The sequence below is a fragment of the Puma concolor genome, chromosome C1, assembly GCF_028749965.1.
Source record: "Puma concolor isolate L17-30 chromosome C1, mPumCon1.1.hap2, whole genome shotgun sequence".
Taxonomy (NCBI): domain Eukaryota; kingdom Metazoa; phylum Chordata; class Mammalia; order Carnivora; family Felidae; genus Puma; species Puma concolor.
The window spans coordinates 11463491-11483372 of NC_141674.1; the positions used below are offsets into that span (position 1 = coordinate 11463491).

The 19882-nt window shown below is 59.6% G+C and overlaps 2 protein-coding genes across 4 annotated transcripts; both read left to right on the forward strand.

Moving 5' to 3' along the window:
* The first annotated feature begins 1545 nt into the window (after window positions 1-1545).
* Window positions 1546-5795, forward strand: SLC25A34 (solute carrier family 25 member 34). The gene is made up of 5 exons (XM_025912167.2): window positions 1546-2172; window positions 2750-2815; window positions 2906-3058; window positions 3463-3597; window positions 4254-5795. The coding sequence occupies exons 1-5, from the start codon at window positions 1753-1755 to the stop codon at window positions 4434-4436; spliced, it is 957 nt and encodes a 318-aa protein (XP_025767952.1). The 5' UTR covers window positions 1546-1752; the 3' UTR covers window positions 4437-5795.
* A 569-nt stretch (window positions 5796-6364) lies between these two features.
* On the forward strand, window positions 6365-18025 carry TMEM82 (transmembrane protein 82). Of its 3 annotated transcripts, XR_015254501.1 has the most exons (8): window positions 6365-6522; window positions 6678-6750; window positions 6925-7099; window positions 7965-8382; window positions 9570-9757; window positions 10012-10210; window positions 16171-16299; window positions 17897-18025. XR_015254501.1 is itself a non-coding variant. In XM_086715771.1 (6 exons), the coding sequence occupies exons 1-6, from the start codon at window positions 6435-6437 to the stop codon at window positions 10105-10107; spliced, it is 1038 nt and encodes a 345-aa protein (XP_086571897.1). In that variant the 5' UTR covers window positions 6365-6434; the 3' UTR covers window positions 10108-10455. The 3 variants fall into 3 exon arrangements, 1 of the variants encoding a protein (XP_086571897.1); XR_015254500.1 differs by lacking the exons at window positions 16171-16299; window positions 17897-18025 and adding an exon at window positions 10310-10455; XM_086715771.1 differs by lacking the exons at window positions 16171-16299; window positions 17897-18025 and having other exon boundaries at window positions 10012-10455.
* The last annotated feature ends 1857 nt before the right edge of the window (window positions 18026-19882 follow it).

A 19882-nucleotide genomic window follows, 5' to 3' on the forward strand; every position in this document is an offset into this window, starting at 1 on the left:
CAGAACCCAGTCGCCCGCTGCCCCCCCCATGGAGCTCTCTGGAGCTCAGGCCCTGAGGGTTTCTTGACCTGACCTTTGCTCTCTGTTGTATTTCCTGCAGTGGCCAGGGGAGCGGCAGCTACCCCTCCAGTCCCGGGACTTGTCTCTGCGGCCAGCCTTCCCAGCCTCCCCAGCTCTGGGGGCGAGTGCCGGCCATGTGGGATAAACCCGAGAGTGTCCAAGCTGTCCCCAGACCGCTGGGCGCAGGCCAGAGGGTGCCAAGCCTGCCAGGCCCAGGCCGGGGGTTGGGGGGAAGTGATCTGGGGCCCCGAAGCCCTCAGCGCTCGCTGCCTCTTCCAGGGCTTCGTACCTGGGGGGAAAGGAGCGGGGGCTGGGAAAGGTGGGCGTGGAGGCCTAGAGGTGGGCTTACAGGCAGGGTGGCTCGGCCTCTGGTTCTGTTTGGAACTTGGCTGATGTGGGGTGACCGTGGCGGGAGAGAACTGCCCGGGCGCAGAGGCCAAGGTGGAGGCCAGGCCGAGCAGCCTAGCGCCTGACAGCCATTCCCAGGGGTGGAAGTCCCTTCTCACAAAGGGCCACGTATGGGCGCCTGGGTGGCTCAGTCAGTTAAGCAGCCGACTCTTGATTTCGGCTCAGGTCACGGTCTCAAGGTACAGTAGTGAGCTAGGCGTGGAGCCTGCCTAAGATTCATTCTCTCTCTCTTTCCCTCTCTCTGAAAAAAAGCAAAAAAACAAAGACAAAGGGCCATTTCTATACAGGGCCTCTCCAGAAACCTATAGTCCAGAAGAGGTTCCCACCAGGAGGAGGGACAGGACTAGGGGGCAAGTCTTCATAGGGTGAATGACCAAAGCCACAGGCCACTCCTTGAGACACAACGGCCCCAGGGCCCTGGAGTCTTGGGAGGCAAAGGATGGGGAGGAAGGAGCCAGAGCGGGGGACAGGGCAGTGGGGGGGGGGGGGTGGGCATCTTCTGGGTGGAGCCCTGTGCCAGGCATGTTCTCCACACACCTCTGAAGTAGGTGCTGATATCCCCGTTTTAGAAACAGACCGTCGCTAAGAGAGAGAAAGTGACTTGCCCAGAGTCACACATGGTAGCAGAGCCCGGGGTTCAAAAGCAGTTCCACAGGGCTCAAGAAGCCCTTCTCCACCTCTGCTCTCAGTGGGACCATAGACTGTGGGAACCAGACTGGAAGACTGAGACCGGGAACGGAGAAGTCACAAGGACAGTGGCAGGGTGGTTGTGGGCAGTCAGCGCGTTGCCTGGGCACGGTTTCAGGAGCCTCCCTGGGCAGTTGCTCTATGCCCAGGGCTCCGAGCTGCAGCAGGACTGGCTAAACCAGAGGCGGGGCAGGGGCACCAGCCCTTCGCCCCAGCGCCACAGGGAGGGCAGGAGGATAAGAAAAACAGGAGGAGGTGTCTCAGCTGATTGACACCTTCTCCCCGCCCCCAATCTCCCTCTTGCCCCAGGTGACCTTTTCCCCAGATCCCAGGGTCCAGGCCCACCCCTGCGGGGAGGTGTGGAGAACAGAGACAGCTGGGATTGGTCAGAGCCAGCAGGGGCGTGTCCCGGGCTCCAACAGCCCCAGCGGCCGAGCAGAGCAGGTGGACTCCCAGGATAGACCAGGGGCCACCCGGCGGCCTGTCTGACCTGGACGTCTGCCCTCCAGACATGGCCCCAGGCCCCCTTGATCCCCAGCCGGGCGGCCCTGCGGGGGTGCAGACAGCGTAAGCTCCGCCACCCCAGGGCCTGTGCCCATGTCCCTGCCCGGGGCGCAACGGGCCTCAGGAACAGAGGCCAAGGAGACGGTTGCCCCCGCTGTGGACCTGGTGCTAGGCGCCTCGGCCTGTTGCCTGGCCTGTGTCTTCACTAACCCCCTAGAGGTGGTGAAGACGCGGCTGCAGCTGCAGGGGGAGCTGCGGGCCCGGGGCACCTACCCGCGGCCCTACAGGGGCTTTTTTGCCTCGGTGGCCGCAGTGATCCGTGCAGATGGGCTGTGTGGCCTGCAGAAGGGGCTGGCCGCTGGCCTCCTTTACCAGGGCCTCATGAATGGCGTCCGCTTCTACTGCTACAGCCTGGCGTGCCAGGCTGGCCTCACCCAACAGCCTGGTGGCACCGTGGTCGCAGGCGCCGTGGCGGGGGCACTGGGAGCCTTCGTGGGGAGCCCTGCTTACTTGGTGAGTGCCTTTTCTCCATCCTCCATCACCCCGTGACCCAGCTCGCCCGGGGACTCTGGAGCCTCCCAGGCTGGCCCTGCGGGACCGACCTGGACGGCCGGGTGGGGCCTGCTGGGCGGGGAACATCCCTGCCCGGGATTGGAATCTGCCTCTTGGCTCAAAGCCCCAGAGCCTGGTCCTGATCCTCATCCTCCTGGGGTCCCTGCCCCACCAGGCCTGAGCCAGAGGAGGGGGCAGAGGGTGGCAGGACGTGTGCTGGCTCCACCCCCGTGTGGCCACCCATCTTCCCGTGCAGCCTGTGCGAGTGAAAAATAAGCGAGGCCCCCGCGTCCCCGGCTGCGTGTTGTACCGTCGTCATCCCGCTTAGTCCTCAGAACAGCTTGTCAGGCGTGAGCGGACGGGCCTGGAGGGGGTTAAGTAACTTGCTCCGGTCACACCGGGATGCAGACCCAGGCTAACTTCAGAGCCTCGCCCCCGACCCTATCCCACACGCCCCCTCAGCTGTGGGGGTGGGCTCGTGGCGCTCTGGATGTCGGGGTGCGCTCGTCCAGGCCCTCTCTCACGTCTGCTGTCACAGGTCAAAACACAGCTGCAGGCCCAGACGGTGGCCGCGATGGCTGTGGGGCACCAGCACCATCACCAGGTAGGAACCGTCACTCCCCAGAGCTCCCTGGGCCGGATGGGCTCCTGGGCCGGCAGGGGCTGACCATGATGCGGCGTCTTCTCCCCGCAGAGTGTTCTGGGGGCCTTGGAGACCATCTGGCGGCAGCAAGGCCTGGCAGGACTATGGCGGGGCGTGGGTGGGGCCGTGCCCAGGGTCATGGTCGGCTCCGCGGCCCAGCTGGCCACCTTTGCCTCTGCCAAGGCCTGGGTGCAGAAACAACAGGTGAGGAGCCAGGGACACCTGTGCCTGCCCACCCACAGACACCCCAAAGTAAGGGCTGCCTGCCTCCTTTCTCCCCCTCTGGGCCCTCATCACTCCCTAACATCTCCAGCTGGACCCCCACCTAGGGAAGCCAACGGGGAGGTGACAGACAGGGCCCCTGAAGACAGCTGAGGACCCTAGCTCTGCCCTTAGGGTCATGTCCCTGGCCCTTGTGCCCAGCAGGAGTGGGGGCCAGCAGTGAGCCCTGTAGCTGTGAAGGAGCTGGGGTGGGAGGTAGCTGGAAGCACCCGGTCTGTTCCCCTTCCCCTAGGTCTCCCAGCCCCCACACGCTGGGAGGGGAGGGTGGGTACCTTGCGGGTGGGGGGAGGGCACCTGCAGGCATCAGAACCTGTACCACCCCACAGTGGCTCCCGGAGGACAGCTGGCTGGTGGCTTTGGCTGGAGGCATGATCAGTAGCGTCGCCGTGGCCGCAGTCATGACCCCCTTCGACGTGGTCAGCACGCGGCTATACAATCAGCCCGTGGACGGAATTGGCAAAGTGAGCAGGGGCTGGTGCGGGGGGTGGGGGGCCAGTGGGAAGCTGGAGAGCACCCTCCAACACACACACACACACACACACACACACACACACACAGCCAGAGACACGCAGATACGTGACATGCATGGAGACGCATCGATTTGCCTTGTTTGCTGAGCACCTATGTCCCAGGCATGGGCTAAGCATTTTCACCTCTGGGTTTTATTCCATCCTCACCATCACCTCCATCTTCCTGATGAGGAAACTGACGCTCAGAGAGATCTGGTGACTTGTGTGTGCAGTCGCCCGGCTGATACGTGGAGGAGCCCGAATCAGAATCCAGGCCTGACCCCACGGCCTCACGCACACGGGCCCTCGCATACACCGGTGCAGGCTGCGCTCAGCACAGAGGTGCCCTCCACAGGCCGAGTGAGGGCTGAAATCCACCTGTGTGCCACTAGCCAAAGTTCAGCCCCCAGGCATGGGGCCGTGGCTGCCTGGATGAAGAGGCTTCTTACATTTCACAGCCTACAGGGCCACCTTTCTAGAATTTGCCCAGCTTGGGGAGAGTCTCTCTACTGATGTGCCACAGTAGCCCCCACACACAGACACCCCTGGTTGTGCCAGCCAGGGCGCCACGTTCCCTGTAGTGACATCTGCCCCGTGTCTGTCCCCAGGGCCAGCTGTATGGTGGCCTCGCCGACTGCCTGGTGAAGATCTGGCGGCAGGAGGGCCCCCTGGCACTCTACAAGGGTCTGGGCCCAGCCTACCTGCGCCTGGGCCCCCACACAATCCTCAGCATGCTCTTCTGGGATGAGCTCCGGAAACTGGCTGGGCGGGGCCTGCACCAGGGCACCTAGGGGGCACCCCTCACCCCCATTTCCCGACACAGCCTGGCACTCGGCAGGAAGCAATGGCCCGCTCCAGCTGGGAATGGCCGGCTCAGAGCAGACCACTGGCCTAGACCCTGCCACAGGTCGGAGGAGAGTGTGGACAGCGCTGGTCCCCCCCAGACCCACGGCCCCCCCTCAGGCCAGAGCATTTGTTCTGGATGGCCAGCCACTTTGTTCTCCAGCAAATTCTCTTCCCCCTCTGTACTGGGTTACCTTATCCCAGAGCCTTACTCATTATGATAATCACTGCTCCGGGGCATGGCCATCACCTTGAGCTGGGTCGCTTACATGCATCAGCTTGCTTAGTCCTCAAACAGTGTGAGACGGTAAAACCCTCTTTTACCAAGAGGAATCTAAGAACTCAGAAAAGGGAAGTGCTTTGACCAAAGCCACACAGCTCTGAAGTGGCAGAAAGAGGACTGGAAGTTAGCTCTGCCCGGCGCAGGCTGGTGTCCCTGGCAAGAGCCAGGACCATGAGGGCTGGAGGGCTCCCGACAGTCACTGTGAGGCACCACGAGGCCATAGTGGACCTCCGACAAGATGGTTTAAACAACAGATATTGTCTCACAGCTTGGAGGCTGGAAGTCAGACATCCAGGCATCAGCGGGGTTGGTTTCTTCTGAGGCCTCTCTCTCTCTCTCTCTCTCTCTCTCTCTCCTCTCTCCCCTCTCTCTCTCCCCCCTGGCATGTGGATGGCCATCTTCCCCCCGGGTCCTCACATGGTCTTCCTTCTGTGTCTGTGTCCTAATGTCTTCTTATAAGGCCCCCAGTCGTGTTGGATTAGCACCGACCCTAATGTCCTCATTTTAACTTAATTACCTCTTTAGGGACCCCATCTCCAATTACAGTCACATATAGGGGGTTAGAACTTCAATATATGAATGTGAGTGGGGGGGACATAATGCAGCCTATAACACCAACTACTAGAAGCTTTTACTGAGGGCTTCCTAGGTGCCCAGCACTGTGGGCGTCCAGACAAATCCTCGTGACCGTTCTGAAAGGGGTCTCTGGACATGCCCATTCTTCAGATGAGGAGGCTAAGGCCCAGGGTGGGGAGGGGACTGGCTCAACGTGAGTAGCAGAGCTAGGTGTCCTCACCCTGGGCCCTTTCCCCAGGCTGCAGCCACACTCCTCCCAGTGAGTGTGTTCCTAAGGCCCACGCTGACCTTTGTGCTTCAGAGAATGACACCGAGTCCCTGGAAGGGATAGGACTGGCCCCAGCCCAAGCAGAGCCTAAACCACCTCCCCTGCCATCCCCCATGTCTGCTGTTCCCCGGGGGTACCCCACCACACACTCCAAACCAATAAAGTTTTCTATTTTGTTTACTTCCACGACTCCCTTCTGCTGAAGCCTCGGTCTCCCCCACCCGTGACACCACCCCCCACCCCTTGGCTCCCTCCTCGTCTGGGGAAGGAGGATCCGAATTTGCTGCACCCTCGGCTTCCAACCCAACTGAGGCCTGCCACCTAGTGGACACGGGGAGGATCGTCGAGGCAGGCTGCCCAGTGGCGGAAGGAGAGGGGGGGCCCAGAGCTGTATCTCAACCTCAGGTTGTGGGGGGTCCGGACCACCTTCCAGAACTGGGGCTGAGGGGGCAGAGCCCAGATGCAAGGCTGTGGGGGGCAACAGATAAGGCCTGGGGCTTCAGGAAGGCCCTGTGGGGCAAGGCCTAAGGTAGGGTGAGAAAAACGGGCACCCGACTTGAGCAGAGACAGAGGCCAGAGATCAGTGCTGGTTTCATGCCGCCCAAAGGCGGAGCCCCTGGACAGCAGTAGGCTCCCGAGGCCAGTAACCCTGGGGCCCTGAAGGTATCCCTGCCTCCCCTCCCCTCCCCTCCCCTTCCCTCCCTTGAGCTTCTGATCCCTCCCTGCCCCTCCCCTCCCTCCACTGACACCTTTGCCCCGTGACTTTGGTCTCTCTGGAGCAGACCTGGCCAGAGGCGGGGGCTGATCCCGGCAGCGGCCATGTTCTCCCTGCCATCCCTGCCCTCCTGGCTCCCCGGCCTCCCCTCCCTCCAGTGGGGCTCCAGCCTCCTAGACTCTGTCCTGCAAGGTGAGCGCCACCTCCCTGTCCCGTGCAGCCCCGCCCCCTCCGGCAGCTCTGGGCAGCTGCAGGGTGGACCCCCCCCCCCGCCCCCGCCCCCCACCACGTGGGTCTCCCACCACCTCTCACCCTCCAAACCGCCTGCCCTCCCTCCTGCCCCTCAGGCCTCATCGGGGCCAGCGGAGTCTCCGTCCTGAACAGCCTCCTGAAGGTCTACTTCTTTGTGAACTGTGCCAAGTGAGTGCCTGCCAACCCAGCCCACTCCTGGGCCCCCAGCTCTCTCCGGCCTGTGAGGGCAGGGCCGGAGGGAAGGGAACCCTATCCCCAGTGAGCATGTCTGGGGGCACGGGGACCACTGCCCAGGCCGAGGCTGGTGGTTCTGGCCCTGCCCACGTCCATTCTGCCCCACAGCAACCCTGAGCGGCGGCTGGAAAAGCACCGGCTGCAGGCCCCGTGGGCCTCGCTGGAGACCGTGCACCTGGCAGGGCTGGCCCTGATCCTGACCGTCGTGGGGGCCCGGGTGGCCGCCCTGGTGGTGCTTGAGTTCTCCCTCCGGGCTATCTCCACACTGCTCTCCCTGGGCAAGGTAAGGCTCCCTGAGGTGGGGGGGGGGGGGGGTGTCATTACCCGAACCCGGGCCCTGATTTTCACCCCAGACCCCCCTGTCTCCTCATCACCTCCTTTCTGTAAGACCGGGACCGGAGGGTGCAGATTGCCCCCTGGGGTTGTGATCGCCAGTGCAGTCCCTGCTCCTAGCGAGCTCCTGGACACCGAGCTCCCCGTGTGCCAGGCCCCGTGCCGGATCCTCTGAGTGCGTATCATCTCACGTATCCACACAGTCAGAGGCGGGTAGAGCTTTGCTGTGATCTCCATTTCACGGACGGGGAAACTAAGGCTCAGAGAGGGTAACTGGCTTGTCGCAGGTCAACAACCAGCAAAAAGTGGAGTCAGGCTCTGAACCCAGGTCTTCAAGGCTCTGAGCCACAAACCTTCAGCAAGCACATGGGGCCCAAGGAACAATTGTGACTGAAATTAAGCAGCAAGAAATGATCCCAGTAGGTAGGGCTTGACCTTGAAGGCAATATCCCTGCTTTTTTTTTTTTAAGTTTATTTATTTATTTTGAGAGAGAGAGAGAGAGAGAGAGAGAGAATCCCAAGCAGGCTCCATGCTGTCAGCGCAGACCCCAATGCTGGCCTCGATCTCACGAACCATGAGATCATGACCTGAGCCGACATCAAGAGTCAGACGCTTAACTGACGGAGCCACCCGGGCACCCCAGGGAATATTCCTTCTTTGGGAATGATCCCCAAGGTTCCTCCTGGCTCCAGATTCCTACAGAATGGAGCCTCTGCACCTTCACAGCCCCTTGCCCCCCCCCCCACCTCAGGTGAAAGGCAGCCTGAGCCCCCAGCATCGCGGCCCCCTTTCTCCCCCCCCCTCCCCCGCCCAGGGCTCCCAGGGGCCCGAGAGGCTGCGGCTACACCTGCTGTGCCAGTACGCGCTGGGCTGCGGGCTGACCTGCGGCCTGAGCTTCCTGCAGGAGGACGCCCCGCACCGCACCCTGAACCTGCTGCTGGGCCTCTGGCTGGCCACGCTGCTTCGCACGGGCGCCAGGCACCTCTGCGGCCACATCTACCAGCTCTACGAGCTGCACAGCAGCCAGCAGTACTGCGGGGTCTGCCTGGGCCTGCTGGCCGGCGCTCATGCCCTCCCCCGGCTGCTGGCCCGCGCCCTGGCCGTGGCCTTTGCCGTGGGTGACCTGGCAGCCGTGGCCCTTATCAACCGGGACTTCCTGAGCACGTCAGACGCCGTGCGTTTCTGGACGCCGCTCGTCATCTGCTACACGCTGCTCGTCATCTACATGCAGGGTAAGGGCCACAGGCGGGGTTCTGGGCGGCCGCTGATTCACTGGGCGTTCGCGTCCCACTGTCCGACCGGGGCACAGCATTGTGCTAGGCCCCGGGGAGGCCGACAACAGACCACACCCCTGCCATCCCAGGGCGCCCAGTCTAGTGACAGAAGCCATATGGGGCGGCTCACTGATGGGTGTGGCATGCGCTGGGAGCCCCAAGGAGATGGAGCTTGAACTGGGTTCTGAAGGATAGTAGGAGGGTTCGGGTGGGGAAGGGGGGCAGGGAAGAGATCCTGGCAGAGGGAACCCCGCAGGCCGAAGCCCAGAGGTGAGAGAAGGTGGGGCCCTGTGGAGCGACTGAAAAAGTGGAGTATGGCTGTCACCCCAAGGGAATGGGGAGGGGTTGAGACTGGCCAGGCTGATGGGGGGGCCTGATGGAGAGCCCTCATCAACCCAGTGCAGGCGGTCTGATGAGAAGCCCCTGCACGGCTTTCAGCAGGGGAGAGCGACCTGGCCAGATGTGGGCTATGGGAAGAACCGCCTGGCTGCAGGGCGGAGACGGGGTCGAGGTGGCGGGACAGGGAAGGGCAGTCAGGCAGAGAGCAGCGGGTGCAAAGGCCCTGAGGTGGGAGTGAGTCTGGCATGCTGGGGAGTCGTAAGGAACGGGAGCGAGCCAGAGACGAAACGAGGACACGGCTCAGATCAGGCAGGACGTCACGTTCCTGTGTTTAGAAGGTCACTAGCTGCCGAGTGGACATGGAGTAGACACTTGACCCACAAGGTCAAGAACAGAAGCCGGGAGCTGGGACTGAATGGGGCAGCGGGAGTGGGGAGGTGGGTTCGGGTGGGGCTCTACTTAGCAGAAAGAGTCCCCGGGGCTTCCCGACCGATTAGAGGTGGCAGTGGAGGCAGGACAGGGCCTGCAGCTTGGAGCTGGCGTGCCCCCCCTCCCTCCCCTGACTGCAGGCAGAGCGCAGCAGCGGGCAGGCTCGGGGGTAGACAGCGAGGCCTGGTTAGGAAGAAGTGCTTGGTGCCAGCCAGGTGCTCAGAGAGTGGGGGTGAGGGAGGAGGGAGGCAGGGGGCTGCAAGGGGAGGGGAAGGCTCACACTGAGGAAGGTCGGGGGCAGCCGGGAGTCCAGGCCCCGTCCCAGGCCGGACCGCAGGTAGGGCGGGCAGGTGGTGACAGGTGCCCTGCCCCCCCAGAGGAGCAGCGGCAGAACCCCGGCCTGCAGAGCCAGGTCCAGACGGTGCTGGTGCGCATGGGCGGCCTCTTCGTGCTGCTGCTGACCGTGGGCAGCTGGCTGGACCTCCTGGGTGTCCTTATGTCCCTGCTGGGCGAGCTCTGGTGCCTGACGAGCGTCCGTACCCTGCTGGACCTTTGCCAGATACAGGTGGGCGCTTCACCGCGTGGGTCCCCCAGACACGGAAGCCCCGCTCCAGACAGCCCGAGGAGCCTCCACAGGCCCGAGTTCAAGAAGGGCTGGGGTGACCTCTCTCGGGGTAGGGGCAGAAGGAGCTGAAATCCCCTCTTTCACCTGGTGTTAAGCTTTGACCCCTGCGTGGGAAGCAGGGCCCGAAGCTCCCCCACCAGAGGATGGGGGAGCTGAGTTGTGTCCTTCTTCTTTTCCTCCCCACCTTCCCCCAGGAGTTTCCATCCCAGAGGCCTTCAGTGTCAGCTCCAAGGCAGCCCCCGCCCCAGCCCTCAGCACCTGGCCAGCCCCAGGGGACAGCCCCCTCTTGACCTGCCCTGGCAAGGACTTGGGGGTCTGTCTCAGGCCCACCCAGGCTCATCTGGAGGTCTTGACCCCAGGACTGCCAGCCCTGCCCCCCACTTGGAGTTCAAGGTGGGCACTGGGGCTCTTGGGAGGGAGAAGAGGGCTCGGGGCTAGAGCTCTCAGAAGGGGGCACTTGGAGGCCACTGAGCGAACCCCTATTTTTCTCAGGACAGAGAACGGATGCAGCGCCCTCAAACCTGCCTTCCCGGTGGGGGGGTTGGGGGAATGGGGGAGAATTGCGTTCTCAGAATGGCTTCTCCTTTACTGGCCTCCCTCGCCCTCTCCATGAACAACAATAAAGATGATTTTCTCAACCTGCGTTAGAATCATGAACACACAGGGGCGCCTGGGTGGCTCAGTCGGTTAAGCGGCCGACTTCAGCTCAGGTCACGATCTCGCGGTCCGTGAGTTCGAGCCCCGCGTCGGGCTCTGGGCTGATGGCTCAGAGCCTGGAGCCTGCTTCCGATTCTGTGTCTCCCTCTCTCTCTACCCCTCCCCTGTTCATGCTCTGTCTCTCTCTGTCTCAAAAATAAATAAAATGTTAAAAAAAAAAAAATTAAAGAATCATGAACACACAGAGAGGGAAAGAGGCTTTTCTGAGGCCACACAGCTCCTCTGGCTGGGGCGGGCCCCGGGGAAACATGCCGGCTGGGTCCCCTGGTGTTGGGGAGTTCAGTACTGAGGTGGCTGAGGAAGCCATGGGGATGTGGTCTAGCCTGGACGCGTGGTCTAGCACCCACCTGCGGTCGCGGGTGGATGGTGCCCACCTTCCGTCCCATCCTAGGCTGAGAACCAGCTAAAGGGAGGCTCCGCTAAGACCGTGACGATCCTTGCCATTTCAGCTTCGTTCAGCCTCGTATTTCCTGCAGGGCCCAGCCCGGGGAGGCAACAGACTATCTGGGAAAAGGTTGGGTACCAGCTCCTCTGCTTACTTGCGCTCCTCTGCTTACTTGCTGTGTGTCCTTGGGGGCTTCGCTGCCACTCTCTGAGCCCGTCAGAAGAAAAATTGCCATGTGTAGGGTGCTGACCATGTGCCAAGCACTATGCCGAGCACTTCTATGATCTCGTTTGGTTCTGACATCAGCCTCAAGAGGCAGGTACTGTTATCCCTTTTTACAGATTCAGAAACAGGCTCAGAGAGGTTATGTAACTTGCTCAAGGTCACTGAGCTAGTTGGTGGCTAAGTCAGGATTTGAATCCAGGTGGCCTGACTCCCAGAGCTCAAGTGCTTTGCATGCCTCCTGCTACCCCCCTCTTGTTGGAAGAACTGGGGCCACGGAAACCAACCGAGGTGCACGTAAAATATGGCAGGTCCATTCCTGGAAGGTTCTGGAATATGGTTACAGCCACCTTGTGAGCAGGGTAATCTGATGCTCCATCACAGCCATGTTACCCTGGCCCGAGCATCTAGCCCACAGGGCAGTTTCCACAGGGACTGAAGGCCCAGCTCAGGGCCCTTTCCCAGGAGGGGCCCCACAGGGCAAAGGAGACTCCCAGCTTCCAGGCCTCCTGGGGGTTGTGAGGGTCAGATTGTCTAGGAGGGGTGGAGGAGACGTCAGGGAGGAGGTGAGGGGAGAAGATTCTCGGAGGATTCCAGGTTCTGGCAAGCCCTGCTTCTCAGCAAAGGCCACCATGGTCACCCAAAGGCTACTGCCTCAGGACAGAGTCTGGGGTAGGATTCTCCGCTCCCCACCCTGGGACACACCTGGGACACACCTGGGACATGGGGCAGGCTGGCCCCAAGCCCGGACAGGGTGGTTTCAGCTCATTCCTCCAGAAATGGCCACCCAACTGACAGTCCAAGCCTAATCCCCGACCCTTTGCTCTCTGCCACCCTACCCCCAGATGGGCCTCTCAGCCCCAAAGTAGCTGAGGTGGGGGAAATGCCTGTGGCTGCCCCTCCCCCAATCCAGGACCCAGCCCCCCTCTGCCTGGGAGTGCGTTCAGTTCCCTCTGGGCAGGAAACTTGTCCCAGTCTGGGAGGAAATGGCTCAGTTAGTTGGGCACCCAGCCAGCCCTTGCCAGACCCAGAATGGGCACCAGGTTCCAACTCGGGCCTGATGTTTTTGCTGGAAGGTTCTCTGGCCTCTTGGCCCCTAGCACAGCCTGGGACCCGGTGGGGACAGGGCTGGGAGGGGATTGGATTTGGCAGTCCTTTCCTTTTTATGGACACAGGGACCATTTCCAAACAAAAAAAATGGGCCACGTGAGTTGGACTAGGATTCTTTTCTTATCTATTAAATGATTTTTATGAAAAAGTCTGACAAGGGTATAAAAATTAGATCACTCTAAGTGAGGCGTTTAGCAAATCTCCATCCCAAACAAAGGGAAAGAGGCCTGAAGTCCAAAGAGCAGAGGAAATCCAGAAGGTGTGGTCTGGAATGGGGTATGAAGCTGGGACTTCTCTCAGAGACCGTGAGAGTTCGAATCCTGCGCTCTGACCAAGCATCCTTCCGAAGAGGAGGGAGACCGGGGCCCCCAGTCTCTGCTAGAAGGGGGTAGTAGCCTCCCGGGCAGCTTGGATTGGGGTGAACCGGCCTCCCCCCTCCTGAACTCCCACTTCGCCCCTTCTGAGCTATGGCATTGTCCCTTTGGGCATCCTGCATGCCTTACTTACCCTAGTCACTCATTCGCAAGTAATTATTGAACATCTGCATGGGGCCAGGCTCTGGCCTGTAGTAACTGTGCCGCAAGGAAAAGTACAGCTGGGTAAGTCACTCTGTCGGCAGGAGACTGGGACAAGCTAAGGTGAGTGTATTTGTGATCCACAGCTGTGTTACAAACGGCCCCAAAAGTTAGCAGCTTAAAACAATAGACACTTACTGTCTCGCGCTTTTTTGTGGGTTGGGTCCCACAGGCTGGCTGGGGCCTCTGGCTCAGGGTCTCCTCACAGACCGCAGTCAAGACGTGGGCCAAGGCTCCGGTGACATCGTGAGGCTTGACCGGGGCGGGGGTCCACTTCCAAGCTCACTCACGTGGCTGTTGACAGGATTCAGTTTCTTACAGGCTACCGGGCTGGGAGTCTCAGCTCCTCTCTGGCTGTTGGCCAGGGGTCTCCCTTCGTTCCTCGCCATGTGGGCCTCCCCATAGACAGCTCCCAACAGGGGAGCTGGTGTCCCTCAGAGCAAGCCAGTAAGGGACAGAGAGAGAGAGAAAAGACATGCAGGACAGAAGTCACAGTCTTTTTGTAGCCCAGTGTTTTGGGTTTTTAAAATTTTTTTTTAAATTTATTTATTTAAATTTATTTAATTTTTAAAAATTTATTTATTTAAATTTATTTAATTTTTAAAAATTTATTTATTTAAATTTATTTAAAATTTTTAAAATTTTTTGAGAGAGAGAGAGAGAGACAGAGCACAGGCAGGGGAGGGGCAGAGAGAGAGGGAAACACAGAATCCAAAGCAGGATCCAGGCTCCGAGCCGTCAGCACAGAGCCCAATGGAACTCCCGAACCGCGAGCTCGTGACCTGAGCTGAAGTCAGACGCTCAACCGACTGAGCCACCCGGGCGCCCCACGTGACTGACATTTTTAAAGGACTCCTCCCCTTGCTGTTTGTAGAATAGCACAGAAACAAGCCAGTTTGGAAGCATGTGAAATTACCCAGGTGAGATGATATTAACCCTGGCGAGAACCCAGGGCTTGAACCAAAATGGTAGCCGTGGAGGTAGTCAGAAGTGGTTGGACATGGATGTATTTCGAAGAGCCCATAGGACTTCCTGATCAATTAGATGTGGGTTTGATAGAATGAGAAGAATCCAGGGCTCTCGGCTTCTCGGCCTGAAGAACTGGGTGAGTGAGATGGGAGGCATCTGGGGCAAAGCAGGCCCTTCACGCAGGTGCGGTTGGCGTTGACGGGAAGGCCAGGTGTTATGATGTGTGTGATGTGGGCTCAGGGAGGCCTAACCGACAAGGAGCTGTTGACACTGAGTCCTGAACGTTCGGGGGGGCGTGGTGCGGCAGCCCAGGTGCTGAGATGCCTGAGGGACTAAAGAAAGGTTCCCCCCCCCTCCCGTGGCTGAGCAGAGGGCGCGAGGGAGATGCGGTGGGTTGCGGAGGCTGGCTGCAGCCAGATGGCCCAGGGTCACGGGAGGGCTTGGCATTTTCCTCCCTGGAAGCAGCAGGAGCCCCGGAGGGGCTGGGTGGGGAGCAGCGAGGGGGGCTCGTGAGGATCACATCCTGCTCTAGCGAGATGGTCTGGCCATCAGGGTGGAGATGGGTTGTAAGGAGTAAGGCAGGGCCAGTCCAATGTTAAGGGCCCCCTTTAGGAAAAAGAATACAAAATTTGCAATGAAGTGGGTAGTGACAGAATGATAAAGAGAAAGCATAACAAATTGCTGGAGGCCTGGAGACTTGGGTGCCTTCTTCTGACATCTCCCTGGGCGGTGTGCCAAGGGCACTGAATGGAAAATGCTTCCTGAGTGCGACCTGGCTACCTCCCTTCCTAGAACACTCTGTAACTCCCAGCAACCCTCACAGGGGCCCCTACCACGGAGAGGCCTACACTCACAGTAAACCCACCTTGGCTAAGAGAGAAGTAGGGAGGCCAGCTGGGGGGAAGAAGGGGTCTCAGGAACTGGGGGTGCTAAGAAAGATGAAGCCAAGGGTGGGGGCTCCCAGTGGGGGTGGGGGCTCAAGCAGGGAGATGGGACCAGTGAGGTGTTTGAATAGGGGCTCAGCCTTGGCAAGCAGCCAAGGGCCTGGGGCAACCTCGGGGACCCCCAAAGGGACGGACACCAGGATTTCCTCCTCTCTGCCCACAGAAGGGGCTCTGACCTTCAAGGCCAGGGCCAAAGAGGGGCCTTCCCAGCCTGCTGAGCCTCTGGCCCCCTCCATGGAGCCCGTGCTGATTTGCGAAGCAATGGTCTGGCCGTGGGAACCAACCAGCCCAGACAGTGCCAGCTCAGGCCCCCAGACCAGGAGGGGATTAAGACCCAGACGATGTTATCACAGCCAGCTCTGGGAAGCTGGGCCCTGCATGGCCCAAGTGGACATAGGCTTGGGGCCTGAGAGGAGGGGAATTTATGTGGCTATAATGTGGCCCGGTTTGCTCCCCTTTGGTTTTTTTAGTTTGTTTTTGAGAGAGAGTAAGCTGGGGAGGGGCAGAGAGAGAGAGAGAGGGAGAGAGAGAATCCCAAGCAGGCTCCACACTGTCAGCGTGGAGCCCGATGTGGGGCTCGAACCCATATGCCATGACATCATGACCTGAGATGAAATCAAGAGTCAGATGCTTACCCTGACTGAGCCCCCTCCCCCGCCGGGTGCCCCTCTCCCCTCCCTTGGTTTTCAAACGTTTTCCCTACACACTGGGCCCATTCAGTAAAGCTGCCTGGAGCCAGGCTACCTGGGTTCAAATGAAGTCCATTTGTCGAGTGGACTGAACAGATGATGGAGGTGGGGCATGTAGCCCAGAGGCTGACCGTGGCCTCTAGTCCACCCTACCCCACCCAGCCAAGGGACTATAACTGAGTCTCAGTCGTGCCCTCCTGGTGTGAAGGATCAGTGAACACATCTGAGTAAGGGGATGGAGAGGCAGGCCCCGATTCAGGCAGCCGAAGCAGGAACCGCAGAAGCCCATCTCAGGGGAGGAAGGGAATGAAGAGGCCCACTTCCCCGTCTTGTCCAGGCGACTGCTTCCGGGTACAGGAAGATGAGCATATGTGCATTTCACTTGCCACGAGCTGTTAATACAGCTGTTCATACGCTGATTCTCTACTGAGGAATTGTAACCCTGTGTTATGCATTTTTCATGCATTATCTGCCCGCCCCCCACCGCCGCCCAGCTTTCAGAACCACCTGGAAGGAATGGTTTTCTCTGTCTCCTCAGGAGAAAACCCAAGGTACAGAAAGATTACGTGACTTGCTCAAGAGCACAGAGCTAAGAAGCGGGAGAGCCAAGATCCAAATTCAGATAGGTCTGATTCCAAAGCCCAAGCTCCTAACTGCTTACTACCCATCACTACGCTGCTTCACATGTGATTTGTATATGCAGCTACCTGAGACCTCCAACCCCAACTTGTGCATTTTGCAGGAATTGCTGAGTCCTGACATCCCAAGGTCTCTGGGCCAGTGAGGGCTGTGGCACAGGAAAACTTGTCCCTGTTCCTGGATCTAGTTCCAGAGCATATGGACTGTGTGGACCGAGATCTCCGGAGACCAGGCAAGGGTGATGGGAGAATAGCCATTGCTACTTGGTGGTCACTAACTATGGGCCAGGCTCTGGGGGGTACCCTTTCAGTGCCTCCGTCCCCAACAGGTCTGCAAAGGGAAGCATTCCTGTCCCCATTTGAGGGTGGGTATCCAGCGCAGGACCTCTGGTTTTTGTTTTGGTTTAATTTTCTTAATGTTTATTTTTGAGAGAGAGAGACAGAGTGTGAGCAGGGGAGGGGCAGAGAGAGAGAATCTGAAGCAGGCTCCAGGCTCTGAGCTGTCGGCACAGAGCCTGATATGGGGCTTGAACTCACGAACCGTGACATCATGACCTGAGCTAAAGTTGGATGTTTAACCGACTGAGCCACCCAGGTGCCCCTGTTTGTTTGGTTTTTTTTTAAGATTTCACTTTTGGGGCATCTGAGTGGCTCAGTTGGTTAAGCATCCGACTTCGGCTCAGGTCATGATCTCACGGTTTGTGAGTTCGAGCCCCGCGTGGGGCTTGCTGCTGTTAGCACGGAGCTGGCTTCGGATCCTCTGTTCCCCCCTCTCTTTGCCCTCCCCCGGCTTGCGCGCTCTCTCTCTGTCTGTCTCTCTCAAAAATAAATAAACACTTATTTATGTTTATTATTTATGTGCTAAAAGCACAGAGCCCAACACGGGGCTTGAACTCACGAACCGTGAGGTCATGACCTGAACCGAAGTTGGCCGCTTAGCCAACTGAGCTACCAGATGCCCCAAATAAATAAAACTAAAAAATACATTTTATTTTTAAGTAATCTCTGCACCCAGTGTGTAACTCAGACTCATGACCCCACAGGAGTCCTGTGCTCCACGGACTGAGTCAGCCAGGTGCCCCTCCCCCATGTTATAGGTGAGCAAACAAGAGCCTCAGAGAGGGAAGGAGCTTGTCCAAGGTCATAGCCAGCACCAGAATGCTGGGAGTTAAGCTGAAGTCTGACCTCAAAGCCCATGTATTTCCTCCTGCCTCCCCGTCCTTGGAGTGTCCTCCTCTGTTCTCACGGCTGGCCCTTCCTCATCTCAGCCCATATGTCACCCACCCCCCAGAGAGGCCTCCCCTACCCCCACCCGTACCCCTTACTCTGTCGCAGCCCCTTGCTCACTCCATCATGGCACATATCACCATTCTATTATGGTCACCGTGATACAATGGTAGTTATTACATTAATTTGTGTTACATGTTGCTCTCCCCCAACTCTCCGTAAGTTCTGTGGGGACAAGGATTAATTATGTCTGACGTGATTCCCTTGGGCTCCTCCACTCGTTGTTAGCACACAGTAGGTGCCCCACCATGTCTGTTGCATCAAAGCCCTCTTCTGTGGGTGCCACGTTGCCCTCTGACTGGGCAGCAAATGTCCGCGCTGCCCTGGGTCTTTCCCCCCAATCTCTCTCCCACCCCCTCCCTGCCACCTGGGGTCTCAGATGCCACAGCCCTAATAAAAGATGGAGGCCCTTTGCTCAATGGCTTGGAAGAGAGCTGGTCCAAGGCTAGCAGGATGGAGACGGGGAGGGAGCAGGGCCTCTCTGAGCCTGCGGACAAAGGGCGTGTGTTCCCATCCAATGCACTTCCTGGGTTTCCGTTGCAGGAAGCTTGGCACCTGCCAAGGTGACACTGACACCATCCGGGCTGCTGGTGTGGGACAGCCTTAACCAGGACACTCCTCTCCACGCGGGAGCAGAGACGGAGGTGGCACGGGTGGCCGGGGGTGCTGGACCTCCACATGTCCCTTCGACCTTCCCCCTTCCCCAGCCAGTCTTAACCCAGAGCAGATGTGCAGAGGTCTGGGCCCCAGATGGAGTTGGTGTGACTTTGGACGAGGCCCCAGCTCAACCCTTCGGTGCCTCATTGTCCCGTGCAGGGGGCACAGTGAGGTGGCTCAGGGCATATGAAAATGAGGGACGGTGGCCCCATTTTTATCTGTTTTAAATAAGCTTCTGGGTCACAAAACGCTGGAAAAGGGGGTTCTAGGGCCCAAACTATCTGCAAACCCCTGGATCGCACCTTCCTCTGTAAGGTCCTTCCCATCTCTGGCAGTCAGCAGCCCCCTCCTTCCTCCTGGGGAAGACTGCTCCAAGAAGTGCTGCAGGGAGGGGGCAGGGGGGGGGAATGAGCCTGACCCAGGCCCCAGGCAGCCTGGAGTCTAAGTCCCCTCCGCCCTCAAGCCTCCACTTCTGCATCTGTGAGGGCCGCAGGTGCACAGGGGCCACAGGCCCAGCACAGCCGTGTGTGCACCCAGGGGCACTGGCTGGTTCGGATTTGAACCCAGCTCTGCCACTCGCCCCTCGTGTGGCCTCGCACCTCTCGGAGCCTCGGTCTCCTCAACTGTGAAGCGGAAAGGACCAGCCCTGCCGCACGGGGCCGTCCTGGAGATTCAGTGGAAAGGTCTGTAGGTGGGGCACCTGCAGATGTCGACGTCAGTAGCTCCTACGATGTTGTTATTGCAACGTGGCTGAGACGGTCCATAAAAGAGGATGACAAAAGTGGGTGAGGGACTTAGAGAGGCTGGGAGGAGGAAGAGGAGGAGAGGTGAGGGATCCAAGTACCCCCTCACGACCCCCCTGCGCTTGAGCCCCTCCCTCGGGAGCAACACCAGAGCCATCCTGGCCAGCGCGACTGTAACTTGGGCCACAGGGGAAAGCCAGAGGCTGCCTGGCCTCTTCCCCCAGATGCCGCTGGGTCCAGCACTCCTCTGGCCTCAGCTGCTGTGGCTTTAATCAAAAGAACAATCTGCCTCTGAATCAGACCCAGATTCCTTTTCCCAGCAATGTTCCCCGAGGCCTCCAGGGACCCAGGCGGCCCATCCAGGCTCTATCTCCTGTCCCAGGGCCCAGGCTCTGTTTACTCCTCCCCTCTCCAAATTCTATCTACTTTGGCTTGGAGGAGGGGGTGGGGGGAGTGCAGGAGGTGGGAGAGAGTCAGAGACTGGAACCGGAGTGGCAAACCAGGTGACCTGATTGCTGGCTGGGCCCTGCCTAGCCGGCTTCCTGAAGGGGCCTCTGCCCCAGGGGCGGGGGACACTGGCACCCAAGGGCTTACAGATCCCCACAAGCAGTGATGACAGCAAACTGAGATGACCTGTTTCCCTGGACATCTGAGACACCCACCCAGGGTCACCCCCTAAAAAAGCCCCAAGCCCAGTATATACTGACCACTGGCTACCCCGGTGCTTCTCACCGTCATTATCCTCTTTTATCCTCAGGCTGACCCCAGGCAGCCAGCACTCCCATTTTACAGACAAGAGAAGGAGGCTCCAGGAGGCGGAGTGACTGCCCAGGGTCACTCGGTTAGTGAATGGCCTTGGAACCCAGGTCCACCTGACTCTTAGGACCCTAGGAGAGCTGAGGCCAAACTCCGACGTAAGTACCCCCCACCCCCCTTCCACCCGACCGGGCAGGTGGGGCCGCCAACCCAGGTGACCTAGGGAAGGGGGAGGGGGCAAGGACCCCGGAGGGCGCGCAAAGGGAGGGGAGTGGGCAGCGGGGGGAGGCCTCCCACCCCGGGACTGGGCCTTGGAGCCGGGAGGAGGGGTCGAGGGAACAAAGGGCGGGCGGCGGGGGCGGCGCGGGGCGAG